Source organism: Puma concolor, chromosome A3 (genome assembly GCF_028749965.1).
Source record: "Puma concolor isolate L17-30 chromosome A3, mPumCon1.1.hap2, whole genome shotgun sequence".
NCBI classification, from domain to species: domain Eukaryota; kingdom Metazoa; phylum Chordata; class Mammalia; order Carnivora; family Felidae; genus Puma; species Puma concolor.
This window is the reverse complement of record NC_141669.1, coordinates 14,425,067-14,447,062: the sequence shown is the minus strand read 5'-3', so window position 1 is coordinate 14,447,062 and position 21,996 is coordinate 14,425,067. Positions and strand designations below refer to the sequence as shown.

At 39.5% G+C, this 21,996-nt stretch overlaps 1 protein-coding gene across 3 annotated transcripts in view; it reads left to right on the top strand.

The window, feature by feature from the left end:
* The window catches only part of LOC112864026 (retinol dehydrogenase 14), a 32,356-nt gene extending 27,285 nt beyond the window's left edge, over positions 1-5,071 (top strand). For 2 of the 3 annotated variants that reach the window (XM_086700074.1, XM_086700075.1), the window contains one exon: positions 3,991-5,071. In XM_086700074.1, coding sequence (XP_086556200.1) covers positions 3,991-4,608 — 618 coding nt within the window. In that variant the 3' untranslated portion in view covers positions 4,609-5,071. Of the gene's footprint in view, positions 1-208; positions 704-3,990 lie in introns of those variants that run through there. The other variant, XM_086700076.1, reaches the window with a different exon arrangement.
* Positions 5,072-21,996: the final 16,925 nt, after the last annotated feature.

Here is a 21,996-nt window from a genome sequence, read left to right as displayed (position 1 = left end):
GTAAATTAAAAATATTCATTAGGCATTCCCATGGGGTCGACCCCCGCTACTCTGGGGCCTGTGCTCACCCTCCACGCTCAGGCTGGAGACCTCTCCACGGAGTCACCACGACCCAGGGCGCTGTACTCCCGCAACCAATCAGATGCCCTCGGAAGGAAAACTACAAGTCCCAGTATGCCCCACGCCGTCCCGTCAGGCGGCGAAAGGCCGCGCCCCAGAATTCTTCGCGTGCAGGTGGCAGCCTTAGTCCCTGGCGCGCGCGACCACTCCGGAAGTCCCGCGCAGGGCCGGTGGGCCCTCGGCCCCCGCGGCTATGGCCCTGGTGGCTACAGTAGCGGCACTCTTGGCTGCACTAGGTGGGGCTCTGTGGCTGGCGGCCCGGCGCTTCGTGGGGCCCAGTGTCCGGCACGGAGGAGGGGACTCCGGCCTCATGCACGGGAAGACTGTGCTGATCACAGGGGCGAACAGCGGCCTGGGCCGCGCCACTGCCGCCGAGCTGCTGCGCCTAGGGGCGCGGGTGATCATGGGCTGCCGTGACCGCGCGCGCGCCGAAGAGGCAGCGGGTCAGCTCCGCCGCGAGCTCCGCCAGGCTGGGGGCCCCGGGCCGGGCTCCGACGCCGGCGAGGCCGGCGAGCTCGTCGTCAGGGAGTTGGACCTCGCCTCGCTGCGTTCGGTGCGCGCCTTCTGTCAGGAGATGCTCCAGGTGTGGGGCTCCGAGAGCCAGCTGGAGATCGGGGACGGGCGCAGGCCTCGGCGAGCGGGCGGGGCGTGGGCTGAGCGGCGGGTGGCCGCCCAGAGTCCGGGGGTGTGACCTTGGGAAAGACCAAGCCTAAGAGTCCCAACAGTCCAGTGGTTTTGAGAAGGCTAGGGAGTGCAGGCTGGGAAAATTGGTAGGACAGGCGTCTGCCTTCCAAAGATGCTGGGGAAATAATGGCCCCAAGAGGAAAATAAGCCAGTTTCTGCACATTTCCTTTCGTTATGTGAGGACCGGCCCTGGAGGAGATCCGCGAGGTCACGGACTGTTTTTTCTGTGTCCCGAGTGAATCTGCACCAAGCCATCTTTCAGAGAACCTTAGAGCCAGGGACCTTGAAACAATGTTCCCCCCCTACTGGGGTAGGAAGTTTAGTTCTCTGTCACCAGTGGACTCATTAGCACCACATCCTTAAGCAGTATCTGGCCTGATTTCTAAATAGACTGGAGCTCAGAATCCCAGTGGCCAAGTGCTCTAAACGGGGACAAATAAATATAATACTTAGTATTTATTGAAGGTTTCCTATGTGCCAGGAGGTGTTCCAAGCATTCTTACAATGGCTTTCCTGTGTGCCAGGAGGTGTTCCAAGCACTTATAATGAAATTAAAGTGCCCTTGGCTATTACTGTCATCGAAGCCTCACAGCAACCCTGGTAGACATTTTTATCCCCATTTTACAACGTTAGGCAATGAAGGCATAGGTAGGCCAAGTAATTTGCCCAGGATCTGTCTCCAAAGCCCTCGCTGTTAGCTTCTATACTCCTGCTGCCTGCCAGTGAGGTGTAGGATTTCTTCGGTTAGCTGATAAATATTCCACTGCAGGGGATGTCCTCTGTTGAAATTGAGATAGAAGAGTTTCCTGCAGGGGTAACTTGCAAAAGGCCATATAGAAAAGTGAAATTTAAAATTTGCTGGCATGGGAAAGGTGCCTGTATGAAATGGAGCCTCTTGAGTCTACAGCAGAGGTTCCCAAACTGTCTAATTATTCTTTTTCATAATGCTGGTGAGCCAAAGGAAAGATCTATCAGTTTATTAAGTAATTAGGTCCAAACAACCCAGTATTTACATCCTAACAACTTAGTAGCTGTTTGAAAAAATAATACACATAATTCAAAGACAATTTTTTTAATTTCATTTTTCAATAACCATAACTAGTGATGGGAAATGTGCACCTGTTGTTCACTGCACCAACTTCTCAGTCTTTGGGATCAGACTGGAAATGTCCATCTTTTTTTGTTCTACATTGATTTTTAACATTGTACTTGCATTTTGGTAAAAACTCAGCTTTGCAGAGATGAGACACCATTGAAAGGAATTTAGCAAAATTTAATGTTTAAGCTGTGAGCCCCCTGCAGCTAGTAGTTTGAGATGTTGTACAGATTATCACTTTGTTTCCCTGGAAAATATAAAATTATCCATAGCACCCTGTGGAGTCCCTTATGAGGCTGTAGGGCGCTTTGATGCATTGTTTGGGAACTATTGCAGATCTTTTTTGTCTGTTTGTCTTAATAACTAGTGTTTCATTATCAGCTGAAACAGTTAACAGTACTGATGTATAAAAGATGTTGAAGCATAAAAAGTGGGTCTTCCTGTTCATTAAAATGTGGATGGGTCTGGGAATCCTTCTCATTTCTGATACTTACAGCATTTAACCACTTTGGCCATTTGAGACAGAACTAATTAAAAGTTAAAGAGATAAACTTTATTAAGTTCCTTCCTGGCTCTGAAGTTCAGTGACAATAACTATATATATATATATATATATATATATATATATATATTTTTTTTTTTAGTGGAAGTGTAAATTTCCCACAGGTTGGTATTCATGGTATTTATATCATTTATCTCCTCGAATTAAAAAAAAAAAAATAGTGAATGATAAAGTCTTAAAATAATACAAGCCCAGCAAAGAATGATGGCTCAGAAATGATTAATACAGGAAACTCTTCCAAAGGATTAGTCAAAAAAGAACACTCCTTTCTTTCCCCACGGGTGAACTTTTGCCTTCTTTTTGAAGTTGACTGTTGGAAAAGCCAAAGGTGCGTAGACAGACAGAATGATAAATAGTTGATCCTCTGACAGGTAGGCTGTGATAACAGTTGTGAAATTTAACACATTTTTCTTTTTACTTACACTTGGCAAAAGGGCCAGTGAAATTTGAAATTCGACCTCAAATTAATTTAATCGTAGGTCATCACTCTGTCTTTACACCTGGAACATGTTGTGCATTTTTTTCTCTGCCCATCAGAAGAGACAGAGAGGAGCCAGGAAAGGGCTGGGGAAAACCAACTTAATATGAATTAAAAAATGAAAAGACTTCCTTTTGAGGACAGTCTAAATTTTAGCATTTTACTCTGGAGAGATGCAGGAGGGTACAAAGTGCAGAATTCTGACTATATAGATCTTCCAAGCTGCGGGCCTCTTGTAGCTTGAAAGAGGTAGATTTCATACAGGGAAAAAAGAACTGTATTCTAGAATCCTAATAGATGTTAAAGGTGTTTGTTGGGGCTAACTCCTCTCTAAATGTCCTTTGCTGTCATTGTGAGACTTAGTATTATGTTTCATTGCATTGTTTTTTTTTCCCCATTGTGTAGTTTCTGATATTTTGATATTACCTACTTATTTTTTTCTTAATATTTCTTTGATTTATTCTTGATATCCTCTCCAGTCTTATTTTGCATCCTTGACCCTCTCTATTGTCCCAATTTTGAGGAAACCACTTGAAGTTGCTCTATCCCCATGGTACTGTTTGCCCTTAGAAAACTACAGAATGGAGAAATCCTAATTTGGCCCTGGCATTGTTAATAGCAGCTCTGGGAATAAAGGATGCTGACCTGCCTTCTGCTATACTTCCACTTTCTAGCACACATCGATTCTCTAGCTATGGTTTGAAACTCCCAATTAGAAAAGCAAGCTAGCTTACTAATTAAAAATAGGAGCATTAAAAAATAGGGCATTGCTGTCAGAAGATTTCCTCTTCCAATTTTTGTTTGCCACTTAGGAGCCCCGTCTTCACAAATCACCTAACCCGGGTGCTTCAGTTTGCTCTTGAAGTTGTTGAGGGTAGATGAGATAACATGTGAGAAGCACAAGCCCTCCATTAAGCATGCAACCCACCCTCGACTGTTGAAAACCCTTGAAGGCATTGTATAGAATTTTAGTACTTTGCAAGAATTTGTTTTTAATTTCATTTTAGGACTGTGTTCATAATTACCTCATTCTCTTTTTGACATTTAAAGGAAGAGCCTAGACTGGATGTCTTAATCAACAATGCAGGGATCTTCCAGTGCCCTTATATGAAGACCGAAGATGGTTTTGAGATGCAGTTTGGAGTGAACCATCTGGGGCACTTCCTACTCACCAATCTTCTCCTTGGACTCCTCAAAAGTTCAGCTCCCAGCAGGATTGTGGTAGTCTCTTCCAAACTTTATAAATATGGAGACATCAACTTTGAAGACTTGAACAGTGAACAAAGCTATAATAAAAGCTTTTGTTACAGTCGGAGCAAACTGGCTAACATTCTTTTTACCAGAGAACTAGCTCGCCGCTTAGAAGGCACAAACGTTACTGTCAACGTATTACACCCTGGTATTGTGCGGACGAATCTTGGCAGGCACATACACATTCCACTGTTGGTCAAACCACTTTTCAATTTGGTGTCGTGGGCTTTTTTTAAAACCCCAGTAGAAGGTGCCCAGACTTCAGTTTATTTAGCCTCTTCACCTGAGGTGGAAGGCGTGTCGGGAAAGTACTTTGGGGACTGTAAAGAGGAAGCGCTATTGCCCAAAGCTATGGATGAGTCTGTTGCAAGAAAACTCTGGGATATCAGTGAAGTAATGGTTGGCATATTAAAATAGGAACAAGGAGTGAAAGAGAGCTATTTATAAAACTGGATGCCTTACATCTGTAATCAGAAATGGTGTGGCTTGAGTACTTGCTACTTGAAAACACAGCTTTGGTTTTACAGTAACTGCTGAGAGGTACATAAGGATATTTTGAAGGTACTAAAAAAGTTATTTTCTAGAGAACATAAAATTTCAGAAAAGTTTTAAATATAAGCATAATGAGTGGTGTAATGAGCAATAGTATAATGAATATATAATGAACAATTTTATAAATTAGGATTGAGCAAGCATGGATTATAAATATTAAAGAATCCAGTGACTTAAACACCTTGAGAAGTTTTTTCGAATATCTTTCTGAGTTTCATGGCCAAAGTGTTAAATATTTATATTGCAGTGCTGGTTTTTGTGTGAAAATAATATGCCTATTGTGTGCACCATTCTCACTTGGAATAAATTCAGTGATGCAAATTCTTAATTGTGCATTTTTTTTTACAAGTTTCACTAAATTGTGTCCTTTATCATCTTATTAGCCTCCACTGATCTTGGTATGCCCAGTATCTTCCCTTCCCACACATCTTGCATGCTGCATTAAGTAGTAATATTTCGGGGCGCCTGGGTGGCTCAGTCGGTTAAGCGGCCGACTTCGGCCCAGGTCACGATCTCGCGGTCTGTGAGTTCGAGCCCCGCGTCAGGCTCTGTGCTGACAGCTCAGAGCCTGGAGCCTGTTTCAGATTCTGTGTCTCCCTCTCTCTGACCCTCCCCCGTTCATGCTCTGTCTCTCTCTGTGTCAAAAATAAATAAACGTTAAAAAAAAATTTTTTTTAAAGAAGTAATACTTCAAGAACCCAAGTCTGTGTCACAGTGTCATAGCCCTGCTTAAAAATATGTGGTGGTTTCCAATTGCCCATAACAGTGGGTTTCCAGCCTTTTTTTGTTAAGCTGCAGAATTCTTTCTTCAAAAGAAGTCTTAAGGGGCACTTGGGTGGTTCAGTTGGTTTAGCATCCAACTCTTGATTTCAGCTCAGGTCATGATCTCAGGGTCATGGGATCGAGCCCGTGTCAGGCTCCGAGCATGGAACCTGCTTGTGATTCTCTCCCTGTGCCCCTCAACCCCCAACCCTCTTCGTTCTCTCTCTAAAAAAACAAACAATACAAAACAAAAAAGTCTTAAGTCGAGAAACTTAATGGATAAAACAAGTAATTACAATACTTGTTAGTATTGTCTTCCCCCAAATATGTTCCTTTTGCTAATTCCTGAAAGGACTTAGCAGAATATGGTAGTTTATAAACTACTTCTATTTAAAGTTTAAACTCTTTAATATACATTTGAGACTATGCAGGAACTGGCCACAGGCTTACCTTGTCCTCTTAGTGTTGTCCAATAGAACTTTCTGCAATGATGGAAATAATTGTGTCTGTGCTGTCCTGTGAGGTACACTCTAGATACGTGTGGTTATTGAGTACTTGAAATATAACTGAGACCTGCATTTCTAATCTTATTTAACATTAATTTAGATTTAAATAGGCACAGGTGCCTAGTGACTAATGTCTCAGACAGGAATCTCTCTCCATTCCATTGTATAACCCAGTCATCAGTATAAATCAGTCATATGTTCACCTGCTTCTTGGCCTTTCCTTCTATCGTTCCTTCAATCCCTGTAGGCAGAACCAGTCCTTTTTCTACTTTGTTTTCATTGATTTTGGAGCTTTACTAATTATTTGCTCAAAAATCCAGTTAATTAGAATAAGAATTCAAGGAATTTTTTTTTATTTTGTTATATTCTTATTAGTGTTCCTTCCTCAAGAATCAAGTGTAGTACTTGACACACAGTAAACATTGAATAATGATGTTTGGATGAGTAATAAGTAATGGGTCAGTGGTGTGCCTAAAAATAAGTCTGAATAGGGCTATTGTAGGTATCTGTACTGTAACATCAGAAATAATAATTAGTATTTCTTTGTCTTAACCATCTCTTATTGGAAAAGGAATTGGGACAGAAAATGATGGACTGTACAATACTGAATTTAAGGACCATTTTGCTCAGGAGTAATCCTCGGTTGGTTATTATTTTTAAGACTATTTATATTATCTGGTTACCAGTATCAATTCTTTTCGAGAATGGCAGGACCTTGGCAGATTACACAGAAGATCTGTTTTCCGTTAGAGCACTGGGTTGTGCATCTGAGGAACACAGTGTTTGTATCATCACAGGTGTGCCTCTGCAGGTGTAGTGGGTATAGCTGCATCATGTTCTTTGAAATGTATTTTTAAGAAATACTCCACAAAGAGACTTGCTGAACTTAGAAATATGGCAGGAAATACATCAGAATGCAACTTGGAGAAATGGAAGCTAATAAATCTGTCCTACACCTCGACTTCATTAAAAAGAGCGCCTTTTTTATTTTTTTTTTCTTCCAGTTAATACCATCTTTTCTGGCTTCATTCTGATACCTGATGCTTTTCAGGGGAGTTGGGCCTTTTGTAAGAGTTGAGCCTTTCAGAGTTCTTGTTTGCGGCACCATAATAAAATAGGATATATTAATTTATCATGATGGAAAACTAGAAACTCATCTGGAAACACCAAGTATTTAGGTAAAATGAGCTGCCATTTGGAAGATGTCCTTCCCACCCCGTGTTGTATGGAATCCAGGGCTAATAGCTATAGTATGACTAGTTAGATTTTGAAGATTATTATTAAACTCTTCTGTTCTGCTGACTTACTTCTAACCATTTCACTGGGCAAAGAAATGAGCAAAAGGCAATTCTGTTCCGCTGATACTTATTCTTAGCAAATATCCTTAGCAAAATATTGTTAGAAGTGTGCAGTGTGCCAGATGATGCAATAATTGGGTTAGAAACCCATTTTCATGTTGGTTTCTGGCTTCATCTTTTGAAATGTTGCCTTCTACATCAAGCAACTTGTTCTGAAAAGAAGTGAACCTGCTAGCTTTTCTGCCTCGATTCTACTCAGAGTAACTATTTTGTATAGGGGGTTCCCAGTAGCATTTAACTGGGAAAGGGATCTCATGGCATAAAGACACCACCACATCAGGTTTGATTAACAGCTCAACTATCCAGTTCTCCCTGAGACACTGGCAAGACACTTAACCTCCTTGAGCTTCTGTTTCCTTGGCTCTATCATTCAAAGATAATCCTTTAAAGGCCTGTGCAGTGAATATATTAGAGTATGTAAATAAAGCTTTTAGCATAGTGCCTGGCACATAATAGGCACTCATCCATTTCCCCTTCCCAAATGCACCTGATCATTACTATTAATGGTAATAGTAATTAATAATAGTAATGTTTATATGAGTTCGTATAATGGAAGCAAAACTAAACCAAGGGTCAGCAAACTTTTTACAAAAGGCCAGACTGTAAATATTTAAAGTCACTAGGCCATATACAATCTGTGGTACATGTTCTTTTTCTTTTATGATCCTTTAAAAAATGTAAAAACCATTCTTAGCTCATGCAGGCCAGACCATTATATTTATGCAACAGCCCAATGGACTAACTCTTCTTCTCTCTCAGACACTGTGCATGACAGCGGTTCTTGAGGGTGCTGTAACACCAGTTTCTTTGTGTGGCTCCTGTTGTTTCTTCATATCATTTCTAATCTTGTATGACTATTTGTTTGCAGCCCAGGAAGTCTAGAGAGTGTATTTTTTAAAACCTCTCTCCAGCTATCGATTCTGGTGTGAGGAATCATAGTTATCCGCCTTCAACTGTCTCCCCTCACAAACCTGCTGAGCCTGGCCAGAGATCTGAGGGAACCTCTATTTGAATATTTAATTGATTCCAAATGTCCTAAGGAACACTGAAGAGAGAACATGTTACTAATCACCCTTCAGGAGCTTGGCCCCTACAGACAGCTTCAGATGTTTCACAAAGCTTATCTGGACAATAGGGAGTTAAATTAGTTACAGGTTAACATGGAGGAAGTAGTTTATTCCTAAAGGCAAGTTAGGTGGAGTGCTCCATTTTGCACCACCAGTAAGGAAGAGTTTTTGCTAAATTAGATATATCACCAAAGTACAGAGAAGCACCTTTAACCGACCATTGACTTAGTGTAACAACTCCACTCTTGTAAAACATACTGACTGATACCCATAGGGTGCAAATGCTCTAGGCTGGCAGGTTCCCCTCCAGGGCACCTCTGGCTCAGAATTCTGCTCCCACCTGTTCTATCATATATTTAGGAAGAGTGAGTTGTAGAGCATTCATGTATTCACTTAACAGATATTTATTGAATGCCTATTATGTGCCAGGCATTATTCTAGGCTTTGGGGAGGCAGGGGGCAACAAAGAAAATTCAACCAAATCTGTGTGTGTGGGTTAGTTGTGTACTATTATTAATCATAATAGAAGTTATTCATCACAATACAAACCAATGAAATATGAGCACAAAGAGAAAGAACTTCTATGAAAGGTAAGCTGAGTGCTTTCTTACAATTAAATGAGGGCAGATCACTAGAAACTTGCTGTTGAATAAAGTTTCAAAACACCTGTCAAATACTAAAAATATATTTATAAAAATCTAAAAGGTGTCTATATTTAGTGCTTTGTGGGTGACTTTCAACTTTGACTCCATTTTATTTTATTTTTTTTAAAATTTTTATTTATTTTTGAGACAGAGAGAGAGCATGAACAGGGGAGGGTCAGAGAGAGAGGGAGACACAGAATTGGAAGCAGGCTCCAGGCTCCAAGCAGTCAGCACAGAACCCGACGCGGGGCTCGAACCCACGGACCGTGAGATCATGACCTGAGCCGAAGTCGGACGCTCAACCGACTGAGCCACCCAGGCGCCCCTTGACTCCATTTTAAAGACACAAAAACTGGAAACCATTGACTATACTGTGTAAGTGACTATAATGCAATAAGATGGGATTCCAAGTGAACTCATACTCAGAAAAACAACAAATAAGGGCCCTTTGCCTTGTATCAGAAGATAGGCAAATAAATGAATATGCTGTATGTTTCAAGTTGAAATAATAAATCCCGGGTGCATATGATTCATCTTTATGATTTCCTTCTTTAATCAACTTGTTCATGTAACCAACCAATTCCAAAGAAGAGGGCTAGTACTGTATGAAATAGAGCTATGACTGACACCAGAAAGTTTCAATTTGGGGGAATTGGCAATAAATATGTCCTGCATAGTGAGTCATATTTTCCCTAAGACTTCTAATCTAAATTGAAATATATATATTTTAGTACCCCAATAGACTTAATTGATTATTGGGTTTATTTTGTCCTGAGTGTTTTTACATCCTAAGATTTATTTTCATCATTAACCCTGTTTGTTTCTCTGCTTCATTTAAAGCCCCTACTAATTGTGTTAAGTAGGTAAGTTCCTTAATATTTAATAGTTATTTTTTCAGTATGTCCTTCGGTCTTTAGAAGTTGCCATGTTACATATGATGTATGACAGCCTGGTCTGTTCCAAGTCTCAAGTTTTAAAATCTATTCAAAAAACAACAAAAAAGAAGTTGCTAACTTCCTTTATAAATTCTGACTTAAAAAATACTTTTTTTTTTTGGAGGGAGTATACCCTATAGTCTACATAGTAATCCAGTGATTAGCAGAACGGTTTTAAATCCTAATAGCACCTTTCCTGCTACTATGAGAGCAGTAAGATGAATGAGTAAATAGAAGTTTAAGTTGTAAATATATTCAAGAGATTTTTATCTGTACAGACCGACATACAATGTTAACATTTTAGGAATATCTTGAAGTTGTACACATGGTTTGAGGAAATGCTGAGCACAGAGAAATACATAATCATTAGTTTGTGAAAAAAGCAAAGCAAGTTTCTGCCACCAACCCATGAAAGCACAGGAAATGGCTTCATGTAGTAGGTGTTGGAGTCTGAGCATTCTGTTGACAGAAGCGGGTCCTACCCAGGGGTTTTGTGTTAATGTAATCAAACACTTCAGAGCTGCAGCCTAGCAAGCTCAAGTCCACCCACCTCAGAGTTTATCTTTAGCTCATCTGGAAGAGTTTATTTTAAACATTGAACATTGTTTGCTGCTGTTGAAATGAAAGTGAGAGAGTTACAAGCTTTCTTCCACTGCCATCTGGCAGATTTACTGATGGATCGGGTTCTTTAATCCATGTAGCCCTGTGTGTGGGAGCTATTGTCTTTGTGTTGATCATGCAGCTGGCTTGGCTGAACTTTAAAAAGCTCACACAAAGCTATCGAGAGCCATCCTATAGATAAATGAAGTTGGGGGTGTTGCAAAAGCCAATGGAGTCTTTTGCAGGAGGGTGGAGAAGGCTCGAATGTAGATTTTTCATTCTTCTCCGAACACACCATAGCTCTCTTTGTGACCTGTAAAAGAGGAGAAGAACCGTATTGGAATATTTTAAAAGAAATCATCGTAGCCACAAAGAAGTAACTATAGCTAAATTGGAAAAGTATGCAGCAGGGTAGAAAGGAAAGGAATAGCAGGTTAGAGGGTCCCCACCTCCTTAAAATAAATGCTGGATGTAAGAAATCAAATAAATGTGCTCTTATTTTCAGTGGGGATTTTTTTTTCACTATGTGTGATATGGGGACATTCAAAGGCACCAACCACATACTTAGCATAGCCTTTTGGGGTGTGGGACAATGTAGGATCTAAGTCAGTACCTTACACCGAGTATAATTTATGACTAACTCCAGTGTGTAATTCTTATCTTACCCACTAATGCCTATACAAGCATTAAGAGATTCCATGTGAACAATGGGCTATGCACAGGATAGGATACCTTCAATATAACTTGCATTCAGTTTATAGAAAAACAAGAAGACAAATAGAACCAGAACTATCTTGGATATGTTAAATTGCCATTCAGTTTTCTTTCCTTTTAGTAAAACAACTGCACTGTGCACATTCCAGACAAAAACCAGTTTCTAACAAAAGATGCCTCTACAGTGAGATTTTGAATGAGTGATTAAAAGGAGGCCTTCTTCCTACTGTTTTTGGCTATTTTCTGGTAGTTGTGGAAACAGAGTTGCTTCTTTCTATTCAGTCTTATTTTTGTTGTTTTGTTTTGTTTTGATAACAAGAGGCAATTGAGGTAGACCCTGTATTTCTGTGTCCACTCACTTCTCAGTGGGTATTGAGCAGGGGCTACAGCAGTAGCAGCATCCTGATTCTGGTTTCCTGATCCCAGAATCAAAGCTGTGTCTTGTAAATAAGTATTTCTGCCAACATCCCCCAGGCTCCCACCTTCCTGACCATGCATGACAGAAGTAGTAGCTTCCTCTTACAGGTCAGTTCTGTAGTATTTCTGGATTCATTCCTGTTACTATAACCTAACCCAGTATTTCAGCCCTCCCCATTATTTTGTAGGCACCTACTTCCCTACTTTACTCAATCCCCTTTTCCTTAAAATATCTGGGAGGATTGTTTTCTGCTGAAAGAAAGAAAGAAAGAAAGAAAGAAAGAAAGAAAGAAAGAAAGAAAGAAAGAAAGAAAGAAAGAAAGAAAGAAAAAGAAAGCAAGCAGATTAACAGGATTACTGACCAGGGACAAGAAGCATAAAGTTTCAAATAAAAACCACCTTGCAAATGAGCAAGCAATGGCATAATAGAAGACACAAAGAAATGGAGGGTTACAGCTGGAAAGGGAGGGAGCTGATGAAGGAGAGGCAGCCAACATGACATTTCTTTGGTAAAATCACAGAAGTACAATGCTTGGGCCCTCACTCAGCAGCCTCACATATTTGAACTTGTCAAGATGTCAGTAGACAATGAGAAACTACCAAAGGAACTGGAAACCTCTTTCCTTTGGGTGACACACAGTGAGGAACTCCATTTGGGGAATAAAATTATAACCAGAAATTCGATTAGATACCTGTATTAGGTGAATTCATAAGCAGATTTATGCTCTAGATGGCCATGGCTCTTGAAGGGGGCTTTGAAACGATGTGTTCTCTTGTTGACTACTCCACCTTCTGGGTGACATTTTCTTTTTGCTTTTTTTAAATCTGTGCTTATCACCTAAATATGGCTAGTCTGCCTCAGGAAACATTTCACTTCTATGATACATCACAGAGAAGTAAAAGGGGCCAAGTGAATTAGCCACACTCAAAGACACAGGTAGGGGTAGAGGAATATATTATTCATGGTCGGAAAGGCTGACATATGAGAGAGTATCTGCGAATCTTTCCTAATATGAGATTTCTGGGGAACAGGTTAATTTATCACAGCTGTTTTCCATTTAGGAAAAATGTAATAAATACTAGGCTTCCTTCAGCAGGCAATTTGATTAAGATTGTAGAATGACGTGTGATGGATAATCCTGCATAAGTGTTTTGGGCAGTGTGAATGGATTAGAAGGACGTTCATAACTGAAACGCTGGCTACCCTAGGAATATTTATTTCTAGTTATCTGCTGCAAATCAAATCAGAGAAGTAGAGGTAAGGGGGATGCAGAGGCTACATGTGAGTGTTTAAGAACCAGACTATAGTACATGGAAGGCAAGGACATGTTTGAACATTTTCTTCTTCCTGCTAACATCTGGCATGGGGCTATAACATATCAATTACTCACAAGATATTAGGCTTATTATTTAATTAGTTATTTAATTACCAAAAACTAAGGTGTATACCACCATATTGATGGTCAGGGTAGATGGAGCTGATTTAACTGGCCTGGCAGATGGTCTCTTTCGACATCCTGGAAAATAAGCTCAACCTTCACAGGGAGTAAAGGGTTCTTTGGGCTTGTGACAGTGATGCTGGATTGTCTTATACACTCTTACTCAAAACACGGAATGATGCGTATGAAAGAGCCTTGAGTAAGTGTGTCATCATTTTTGACAGTTATAGTCAATAATAATTAGGAATTTGTAGGAGAGGAAACTAGAATGTCAACAAAGAAGACTCACAGGCTGAAAAAAACGAATCTTGCCACAGATTCCCCTGGAAACATCTATATAGTTCACTCAAACTATTGACTAGTGCCTTCCAGTAAGCAGTCTGCCTTCAGTTGATAAGAGAGGGTTTGCCAAAGACAACACAATTATTTCTGCCACAACCAGCATGTATTTGCTCTGGTTCATAATTAATTTTCAAATAAGTATATATGCATGAAAAGAAATAAAGAGGGCTTATGTTCTTTTTAAAAATAATGCCACCATTCTTGCAAATCCCTAAGACCACGGATGATCAATTCAATTAGGACAATTGAGATGTGATTAAACTCACCAGAGAGAGTTCTTTCTAGAAAAATTATTATTTATGAGAGATATTTCACATATATTATCTCTAATTCTTGTAGCAACACTGCAAGATATTCTTATTCCTAATTTGCAGATAAGGGAAGAGAGTTTCAGAAAGCCTAAGTGACTTGCCTAGAAAGTGATGGGCCCAGGATTTGAACCAAAATTTTTCAGGTTTTAGAGACTTTGGCTCCTTCCTACCAGTGTGCACTTCTTTTAGTGAACTAAAATAATGTACATAGAAAAAGTTAAAATTTTCTCTAAAACCAACACAATAGTAGATATTTCATTTTCATATTTATGATCATTATTATTCCCAATCTGTCCCTTTAATATATTCATTTTCTAGAGTAGATAATATTTTAAGTAAGGTTATTTCTGCCTGATAGGTCAAGAATGTGTTAATTTTTTTTCATTGACTACTATATTTAGTTTCTCTGTCAACACAAGTTAATTGAAAAGGTTTCTGCATAATATCCCTAAGTGTAAATTATTTATCGGGGCAGTTAAAAAACCCAGTGCCCCATCCAGAATGTTGGTTCCCTGCCAAAGGGATATATATCATCTTTCATGGCTTTGCAGAAATTGCACAAACAATGAAATGTCTGAGTTAAATCATAATACAATGATCAAAAGAATTGTATTACTGTACTTTATAGTAAATGCATCCATTTCTTTTGAAATAAAGCAGTTTTAACTCTCCAACATCTGCTGAAAATTCAGATTATACATATCCTATTAGCAAAAACCCTCTAAAGATTCCAAATACTTAGAATAGTTTTCCCACTTTGCAATTGATAACACACTTGACATATCAATATTATTTCATGTAAAATTTTCTGAATAAAGTGAGAGATGACAAGAAAAATACTTTTTGTGTTTTGTTTTCCAAAAAAAAAAAATTATTTGAGGGAATTTTGGCTGCTGAAAATGACAGGTTACTTAGACCAATACTTTAATTTAAAGACAACTGACAATTCTGGATAAAAATAGAAAAAATATGCGGACAATGTGGTGAGAAATTTTTAGATCAAAATCAGGCAAACATGATGTAAGAATCCTAAAAGTTAAGAGAGAAGGCAAAATTACTCTTGCCCAGAGGACCTTTGTCTCCCTAGCAGAAACAATGATGAATGTGAAATTTTGTTTTGACTGCCCAGAGCCTGAAGGAGGATAGAAGTGAAAGCCTGCACAAAATCTGGGATTTGGTACACATTCACACAAATTCACATGAAGCTGGGATTCTGAACCATTCCACACTCGTGGTAAGTATGAAAAAAAATTAACATTGAATTATACTCCCAACTGTCCCGTGGAACAGGGGAGTTGTCTTAACATTGAACAGAAGAAGAAACATATAAAAGAAGAGAAAACCCCTCCCTGGAAGGAAAACTAAGCCCTGGCCCCCAGGGAGAAGTGCGCATTGACTTCACCAGAGCAACCCCAAAAAAACTCAAACTATCAGTTTGGCCGAAAGTCCTTGGGGCGCCTGGGTGGCGCAGTCGGTTAAGCGTCCGACTTCAGCCAGGTCACGATCTCGCGGTCCGTGAGTTCGAGCCCCGCGTCAGACTCTGGGCTGATGGCTCAGAGCCTGGAGCCTGTTTCCGATTCTGTGTCTCCCTCTCTCGCTGCCCCTCCCCCGTTCATGCTCTGTCTCTCTCTGTCCCAAAAATAAATAAAAAACGTTGAAAAAAAAATTAAAAAAAAAATAAAAAAAAATAAAAGGAATGTTACAAAGGCACACACTGAAAACTTACATACACACAACAAGCTGCACGCAGATATTTATAGCCTTACTTGTAAGTGCCAAAACTTTGAAGCAGCCAAGATACACTTCAGAAGGTAAATGGTTAAGTAAACTGTGGTACATCCAAACATTGGAAGGTTATTCAGGACTAAAAAGAAATGAGGTATCAAGACAAGCAAAGACATGGAGGAAACTTCGATGAATATTGTTTAGTGAGAGAAATCAATCTGGAAAGGTTGCATACAAAATACATACACGTGTGAAAGATAGTAATAGACTGAATGACAATAACTGCCAACCTAGAATTCCATACTCAATCAAAGTATATATCCAGAATGGAAGTAAAATAAAAATGTTAACAAACATAAACAGTCCAAAATGGAGAGAACCAGCCACAGCTGAACCCCATCAAAGGACATTCTAAACAATTCACTTCAAGCATAAGGAAAGTAATTCCAGATGGAAGTCCTGAGGAGATAAGACCAAAGAAAATATTAAGTAAAACTGATAATTATATTAGAAAATAAGAATCATATGAACACTTATTATATAAAAATAATGTATATAAAATAATAACATGAAAGAATAGACTTAATACACCTGATAAGATGTAGATTGAAATCATGAAGTGGTAAGTTGAGTTAAAGTGTTCTAATGGTTTTCCATTATCCAGGAGTAAGATTAAAAAGTCAAGATTGGTACTCAAATTTGTTAAGTAAAGGATGCATGGTGTATTATAGAGTAATCACCAAAATAATTTTTAAAAGGTATAATCTCCAAACTAATACAGCAGGAAAAAAAATAAAAATAATCTTTCTAGGGGCAGCTTGCTGCCTCAGTCAAAGGAGCATATGACTCTTGATCGTGAGTTTGAGCCCCACCTTGGACATAGAGATTACTTAAATAAATACAAAGTTTTAAAAAATATTTCTAAAAGAATATAAAAACTAAGAAAAAGAGTAGGCAATATGAGACAAACATAGGACACAACATAATATGGTAGACTTAAATGTATAGTTATAATAAATGTAAGTGATTAAATACTCCTATAACAAAGACAAAGATTTTTGGACTGTTTTTTTTTATGTTTATTTATTTTTGAGAGTGAGAGAGACAGAGCATGAGTGGGGGAGGGGCAGGGAGAGAGGGAGACATGGAGTCTGAAGCAGGCTCCAGGCTCTGAGCTGTCAGCACAGGGCCCGATGTGGGGCTCGAACTCACAGACTGCGAGATCATGACCTGAGATGAAATTGGCAGCTTAACTGAGCCACCCACGCACCCTGGTTTTTAAAAACCCAATTGTAGGGACAGTAGGGTGGCTCAGTCAGTTAAGCGTCCGACTTCAGCTCAGGTCATGATCTCTTAGTTTGTGAGTTCAAGCCCTGCATCGAGCTCTGTGCTGACAGCTCAGAGCCTGGAGCCTGCTTCAGATTCTGTGTCTCCCTCTTTCTCTGCCTCTTCCCTGCTTGTGCTCTGTCTCTCAAAAATGAATAAATGTTTAAGAAATTTTTAAACCCAATTGTACATTGTTTCAAGAGATACACCTTACATATAAGTATGAAGATATTAAAAGCAAAAGAAAGGAAAAGGCTGCATCAGGACAAGTCACCAAATGAAAACGGACATAACTCTATTAGGACAAAGTAAAACTTAAGCCAAAAAACATTGGTGTAGATAAAGAAGGTCACTTCCTAACGGTAACACTTTTAGTCCACCAGGAAGATATGATAGGTTTGCTTTTTGTTTTTTGGTTTTTTTGTTTTTTTCAAATGTGCCATGAACCTGTGTGAAAATTAAAAATTATAGAGCCTCAAAACATATAAAGCAAAAAGCAAAAAAGCAGATCTACTGTCTGTCATAGTATCTTTTTTTTTTTAGCGTTTATTTATTTTTGAGACAGAGACGGGGCATGAACAGGGGAGGGTCAGAGAGAGAGAGACACAGAATCCGAAGCAGGCTCCAGGCTCGGAGCTGTCAGCACAGAGCCCGACGCGGGGCTCGAACTCACAGACCTTGAGATCATGACCTGAGCCGAAGTCGGACACTTAACCGACTGAGCCACCCAGGCGCCCCAGTATCTTTTTTTTTAAACACACATTTCTCAGTAGTTGATATCCAAAGCTGACCAGATGTCAATGAGCCTGTAGCAGATCTGAGCCATAATTTGATTAACAAAGCTAATTTAATAGACAGAGAACATTGCACTCAACAGCTGAAGAATCCATGAACTTTCGAGCTTGTACAGAAGAATTTCAAAGTGATTTCATTTTATTTACTTTTTAAATGTTTATCTATTTATTTTTGAGACAGGGAGAGAGAGTGCGGGGGAGGGGCAGAGAAAGAGGGAGTCAGAGAATCCCAAGCAGGCTTTGCCCTGTCAGCTCAGAGCCCAATGCTGGGCCTGAACTCACAAACCATGGGATCATGACCTGAACTGAACTCAGGAGTCAGATGCTTAACTGATGGAGCCATTCAGGAGCCCCTCAAAGTGATTTTATATTGGACTATAAACCAAGTTTCAACTATCTCTTGAATTTGAGATCATATAGAATGTATTTCCTAATCACAATGCAGTTAAGATAAACATCAGGAATAATAATCAGAAATTCTCTTATGTTTCAAAATTGAAACATAAACTTTTAAAATATCAATGGGTCAAATCAGAAAGCAAAACAGAGATGTTTAAATATTTTAAAAGATACGATGATTAAATAATAGCCTTGAATGAATATATTAGAAGTAGAAAATCATTGGGAATCAATCAGGCATGCATTCATATCTAGAGGTTAAAGTACAGCAAATATTAGCTCAAGAAAAGTGAAAAATTTTCAGGATAAGAGCAGATACTAATGAAATAGAAAATCAACTTACAATTGAGAAAATCAACAATGTTGATTCTTTGAAAAGATTTATAAAATGGGCCTACCTTTTGTAGAGAAGGCACAAACAGACAATGTCACTCACTGCCCTTCAAGCCCTCAATGGCAGAATCTTCTTTAAGATCTTACCTACTTTCACTAATGATCTCTGTGAGGCTCTTCCAATTTCTGCCTGCTGTCTAGTCCGAAAACCGTGTTGCCTTTATATTGACTGATTGATTGATTTAATATTATTCCACTTCTAGGTATCAAAATTTGTTCTGCTTCCCCACTGCTGTGAAACAAAACACTCTAGAACGCAGTTACTTAAAATAACAGCAACCATGTATTTTGCTCATGAGTTGGCAGTTTGGGACCAGGCTCTGCATGGGGGGCTCATCACTTTTCCTCTTCACGTTAGCTGAGGCCTGAGCTGGTTTGAGGTATGCAATATGTGTAGGTGCAGAGGGCCTCATATTCATAAGAGGGCCCACAGTCTCTTCAACTTTTTAATAATTTTATCTTTGAATCTGTGTTTTGTAAATAAAATCTGATGGGACAATGGAACATGCAGTAAAGGGGCCTAAGGTTACATGTAGTTTAGCCCTCTGACACCTTCTAACATCCCAGAGAGGATTCCTAGCTGCCTGGCTCCCACCTTTATCAGGCACCTGCCTCAACCATCCCTATTCTTGCACGGTGCTGAGAAACCTTTGAGGGTTGGCACTCACTTGGCATGTATCCCTGTCCCAAAGGGTGCACAATATGAAATAGCAAACAACAACCGAAAAACCTATGGCAGGTCAACCAAGAGGCCATTAATAAAAGAAAAAAACTTTTCTCCTACTTTAAGAACAAAGGTGTCTGAATTTTCAGTTGCACTGAGCCCCACACATTATGTAGCCAGCCCCAAGTGGGCAACTGGCCTGAAATGGAAGATTCGGTTCCAAGATGGTTTATTCACGTGGCTGGATAGTTGGTGCTGGCTGTCAGCTGGTTGCTCGGATAGGACGGTTGGGTGGGGGGCATGGTTTCTGTCTTTGTGGACCTCTCTGAGTGATGGCTTGGACTTCTTATAGCATGGCATCTGGATTTCAAGTGGCAGCTGCTGTGTCCTAAGACTTGGGCCTGGAAATCTGCATAACATAGCATTAGTTTTGTCGGATCCTATTAGTTACACTAATTGTAATCCCATTCAGATTCCAAGGGAGGGAGCGTAATGATCTGTGATATGTGGGTGATAAAACAATACAGCAAACTAGGGAAATAACCTCACAGAAGGAAGGATAGTGGATAACTATAGGAGGGAGGGAGGAAATTGTGATCCAGGTGTCTAGGAATGTTCTATCTCTTGGGTGATTGGGTACAGGCATTTAAAACTATTTGCATATGTGCTATGCTTTCTTTTTGTTTGTTTGTTTTTTGGTATATGGGTTTTTTTTTTTAGTAAAACATAAACAAGAAAAGTAATTGAATTTAGAACTAAGGTTAGCTTTCAGATGCTTACCGGATAGCTTTAAAATTACTAAAACTAGGGGCGCCTGGGTGGCGCAGTCGGTTAAGCGTCCGACTTCAGCCAGGTCACGATCTCGCGGTCCGTGAGTTCGAGCCCCGCGTCGGGCTCTGGGCTGGTGGCTCGGAGCCTGGAGCCTGTTTCCGATTCTGTGTCTCCCTCTCTCTCTGCCCCTCCCCCGTTCATGCTCTGTCTCTCTCTGTCCCAAAAATAAATAAACGTTGAAAAAAAAAATTAAAAAAAAAATTACTAAAACTATTGCTAAATACATTTGTGATTTTGTATCCTAGAAATGCATCTGTTCTTAAAGTAATTGTAAATGAAATAAAACCTCATTATTGTGACTTAATTAATTGGGATTGTGTAATAGCATGTTTGAAGATGAAATGAGTTGCCTTCACATTCTCTCAAGACAAAGCATATCCCAAGCAAATGAATATGCAATGAAATGTACCACCTGGTCAAGAGAAGTTGTTTTTAACCATATTATTAATTGACAAATCTAAAGATCATCATATTTCATTTAAAATTAGCCTTTGGTGGATATGTATATATTTGAAACAGAATTTCTTTTTTTTTAATGTTGTTTTTATTTATTTTTTTTTGTTTTATTTATTTATTTTTGAAAAAGAGAGAGCGCGAGCAAGGGGAGGGGCAGAGAGAGAGGAGAGAAAGAATCCCAAGCAGGCTATCAGTCAGTCAGTGCAGAGCCTGACACAAGGATCGATCCCATGAACCCTGAGATCATGACCTGAACCATCAAATCAAGAGTCAGACGCCTAACCAACTCAGCCACGCAGGTGCCCCTGAAACAGAATTTCTAGTTTATAAATAATGATTCATATTAGCCCTTCTAATTATTAGCGTAATCTAAATAATTTTTTCTACTGACCTTCCTAGAGTAGCCTAAATTATAGTATTCTGAAAATTAAAACTCCAATTATTTTTATTTAGAGATACATCAGAATGGTCACAAGTATTATAGACTCTGTCTCTAAAATTTATAATCCATCTATGTTAACATTACCCAATTTCTGACTACCCCAAAATACCATTTTATATGTCTTTTGCACATCACCTGAAAAGCAGATTCTGAAGTAGAGATAAGCAGGCAAGTGGCTTATTGGACAGTGCTTATTTCATAAAAAGAGATAAGAAAAGCAAGGTTGAGTATTAGAAGAAGTTTTCAAACTTACTTGATATGGACTGCATTTTATCAATACGTTTTTAAAAATCGCTCGAGATTTTTTTTTAAAAGGAAGTGATAAATCAATATAAATCTCAGAATCCTGACACATTTGAGACTAAATTGTCCAGTAATGGATACTTGTTTATTTGTTTGTGTTTGTTGAATGAATGAGTGAAATAAGTGTAATGAAAGCAAACAACTTACAACATCAGTTATATGTTCATTGGGCTTAAGCTCATTATCTCTGTGCCCAGTTCATAAATCAAAATGTACCAAAAAATATAAACAAAATACTAGAAATATTACATTGAATATTATACCACAACAGGGCCAGTGTGAGATTTTGTCATTTATAATTATCTGGATCAACCATTCCTTATATCTATATTAGGATTTCATACACCTGTAAGAAGCATATTATATGGAAATAGCCGTCTGACTTTATTTTGTCTTCTGAGCTTCACAATATTTTGCGAGGCCAGTATCCTCAGCCCCTTCTAAAAATTTTTTTGATGTTTATTTATTTTTGAGAGAGAGAAACAGACAGAGCGCTGGTGGGGGAGGGGAAGAGAGAGAGAAGAAGACACAGAATCCCAAGCAGGCTCCAAGCTCCGAGCTGTCAGCCCAGAGCCCGACACAGGGCTCGAACCCACGGACCGTGAGATCATGACCTGAGCTGAAGTCGGACGCTTCACCAACCGAGCCACCCAGGTGCCCCCCCTCAGCCCATTCTAGAGATGAGGAAATCGAGGCTTGGAGGTGTGAAGTGGCAGCGACTAAACGGTAGGGAGGCAGTCTCAGGTTTCCGCTACCTGCCATCCTTCGACCTCACAAGCATTTAGGCCTTTCGCTCAGCAGATCCATGAACCTCTGTCAATGCGA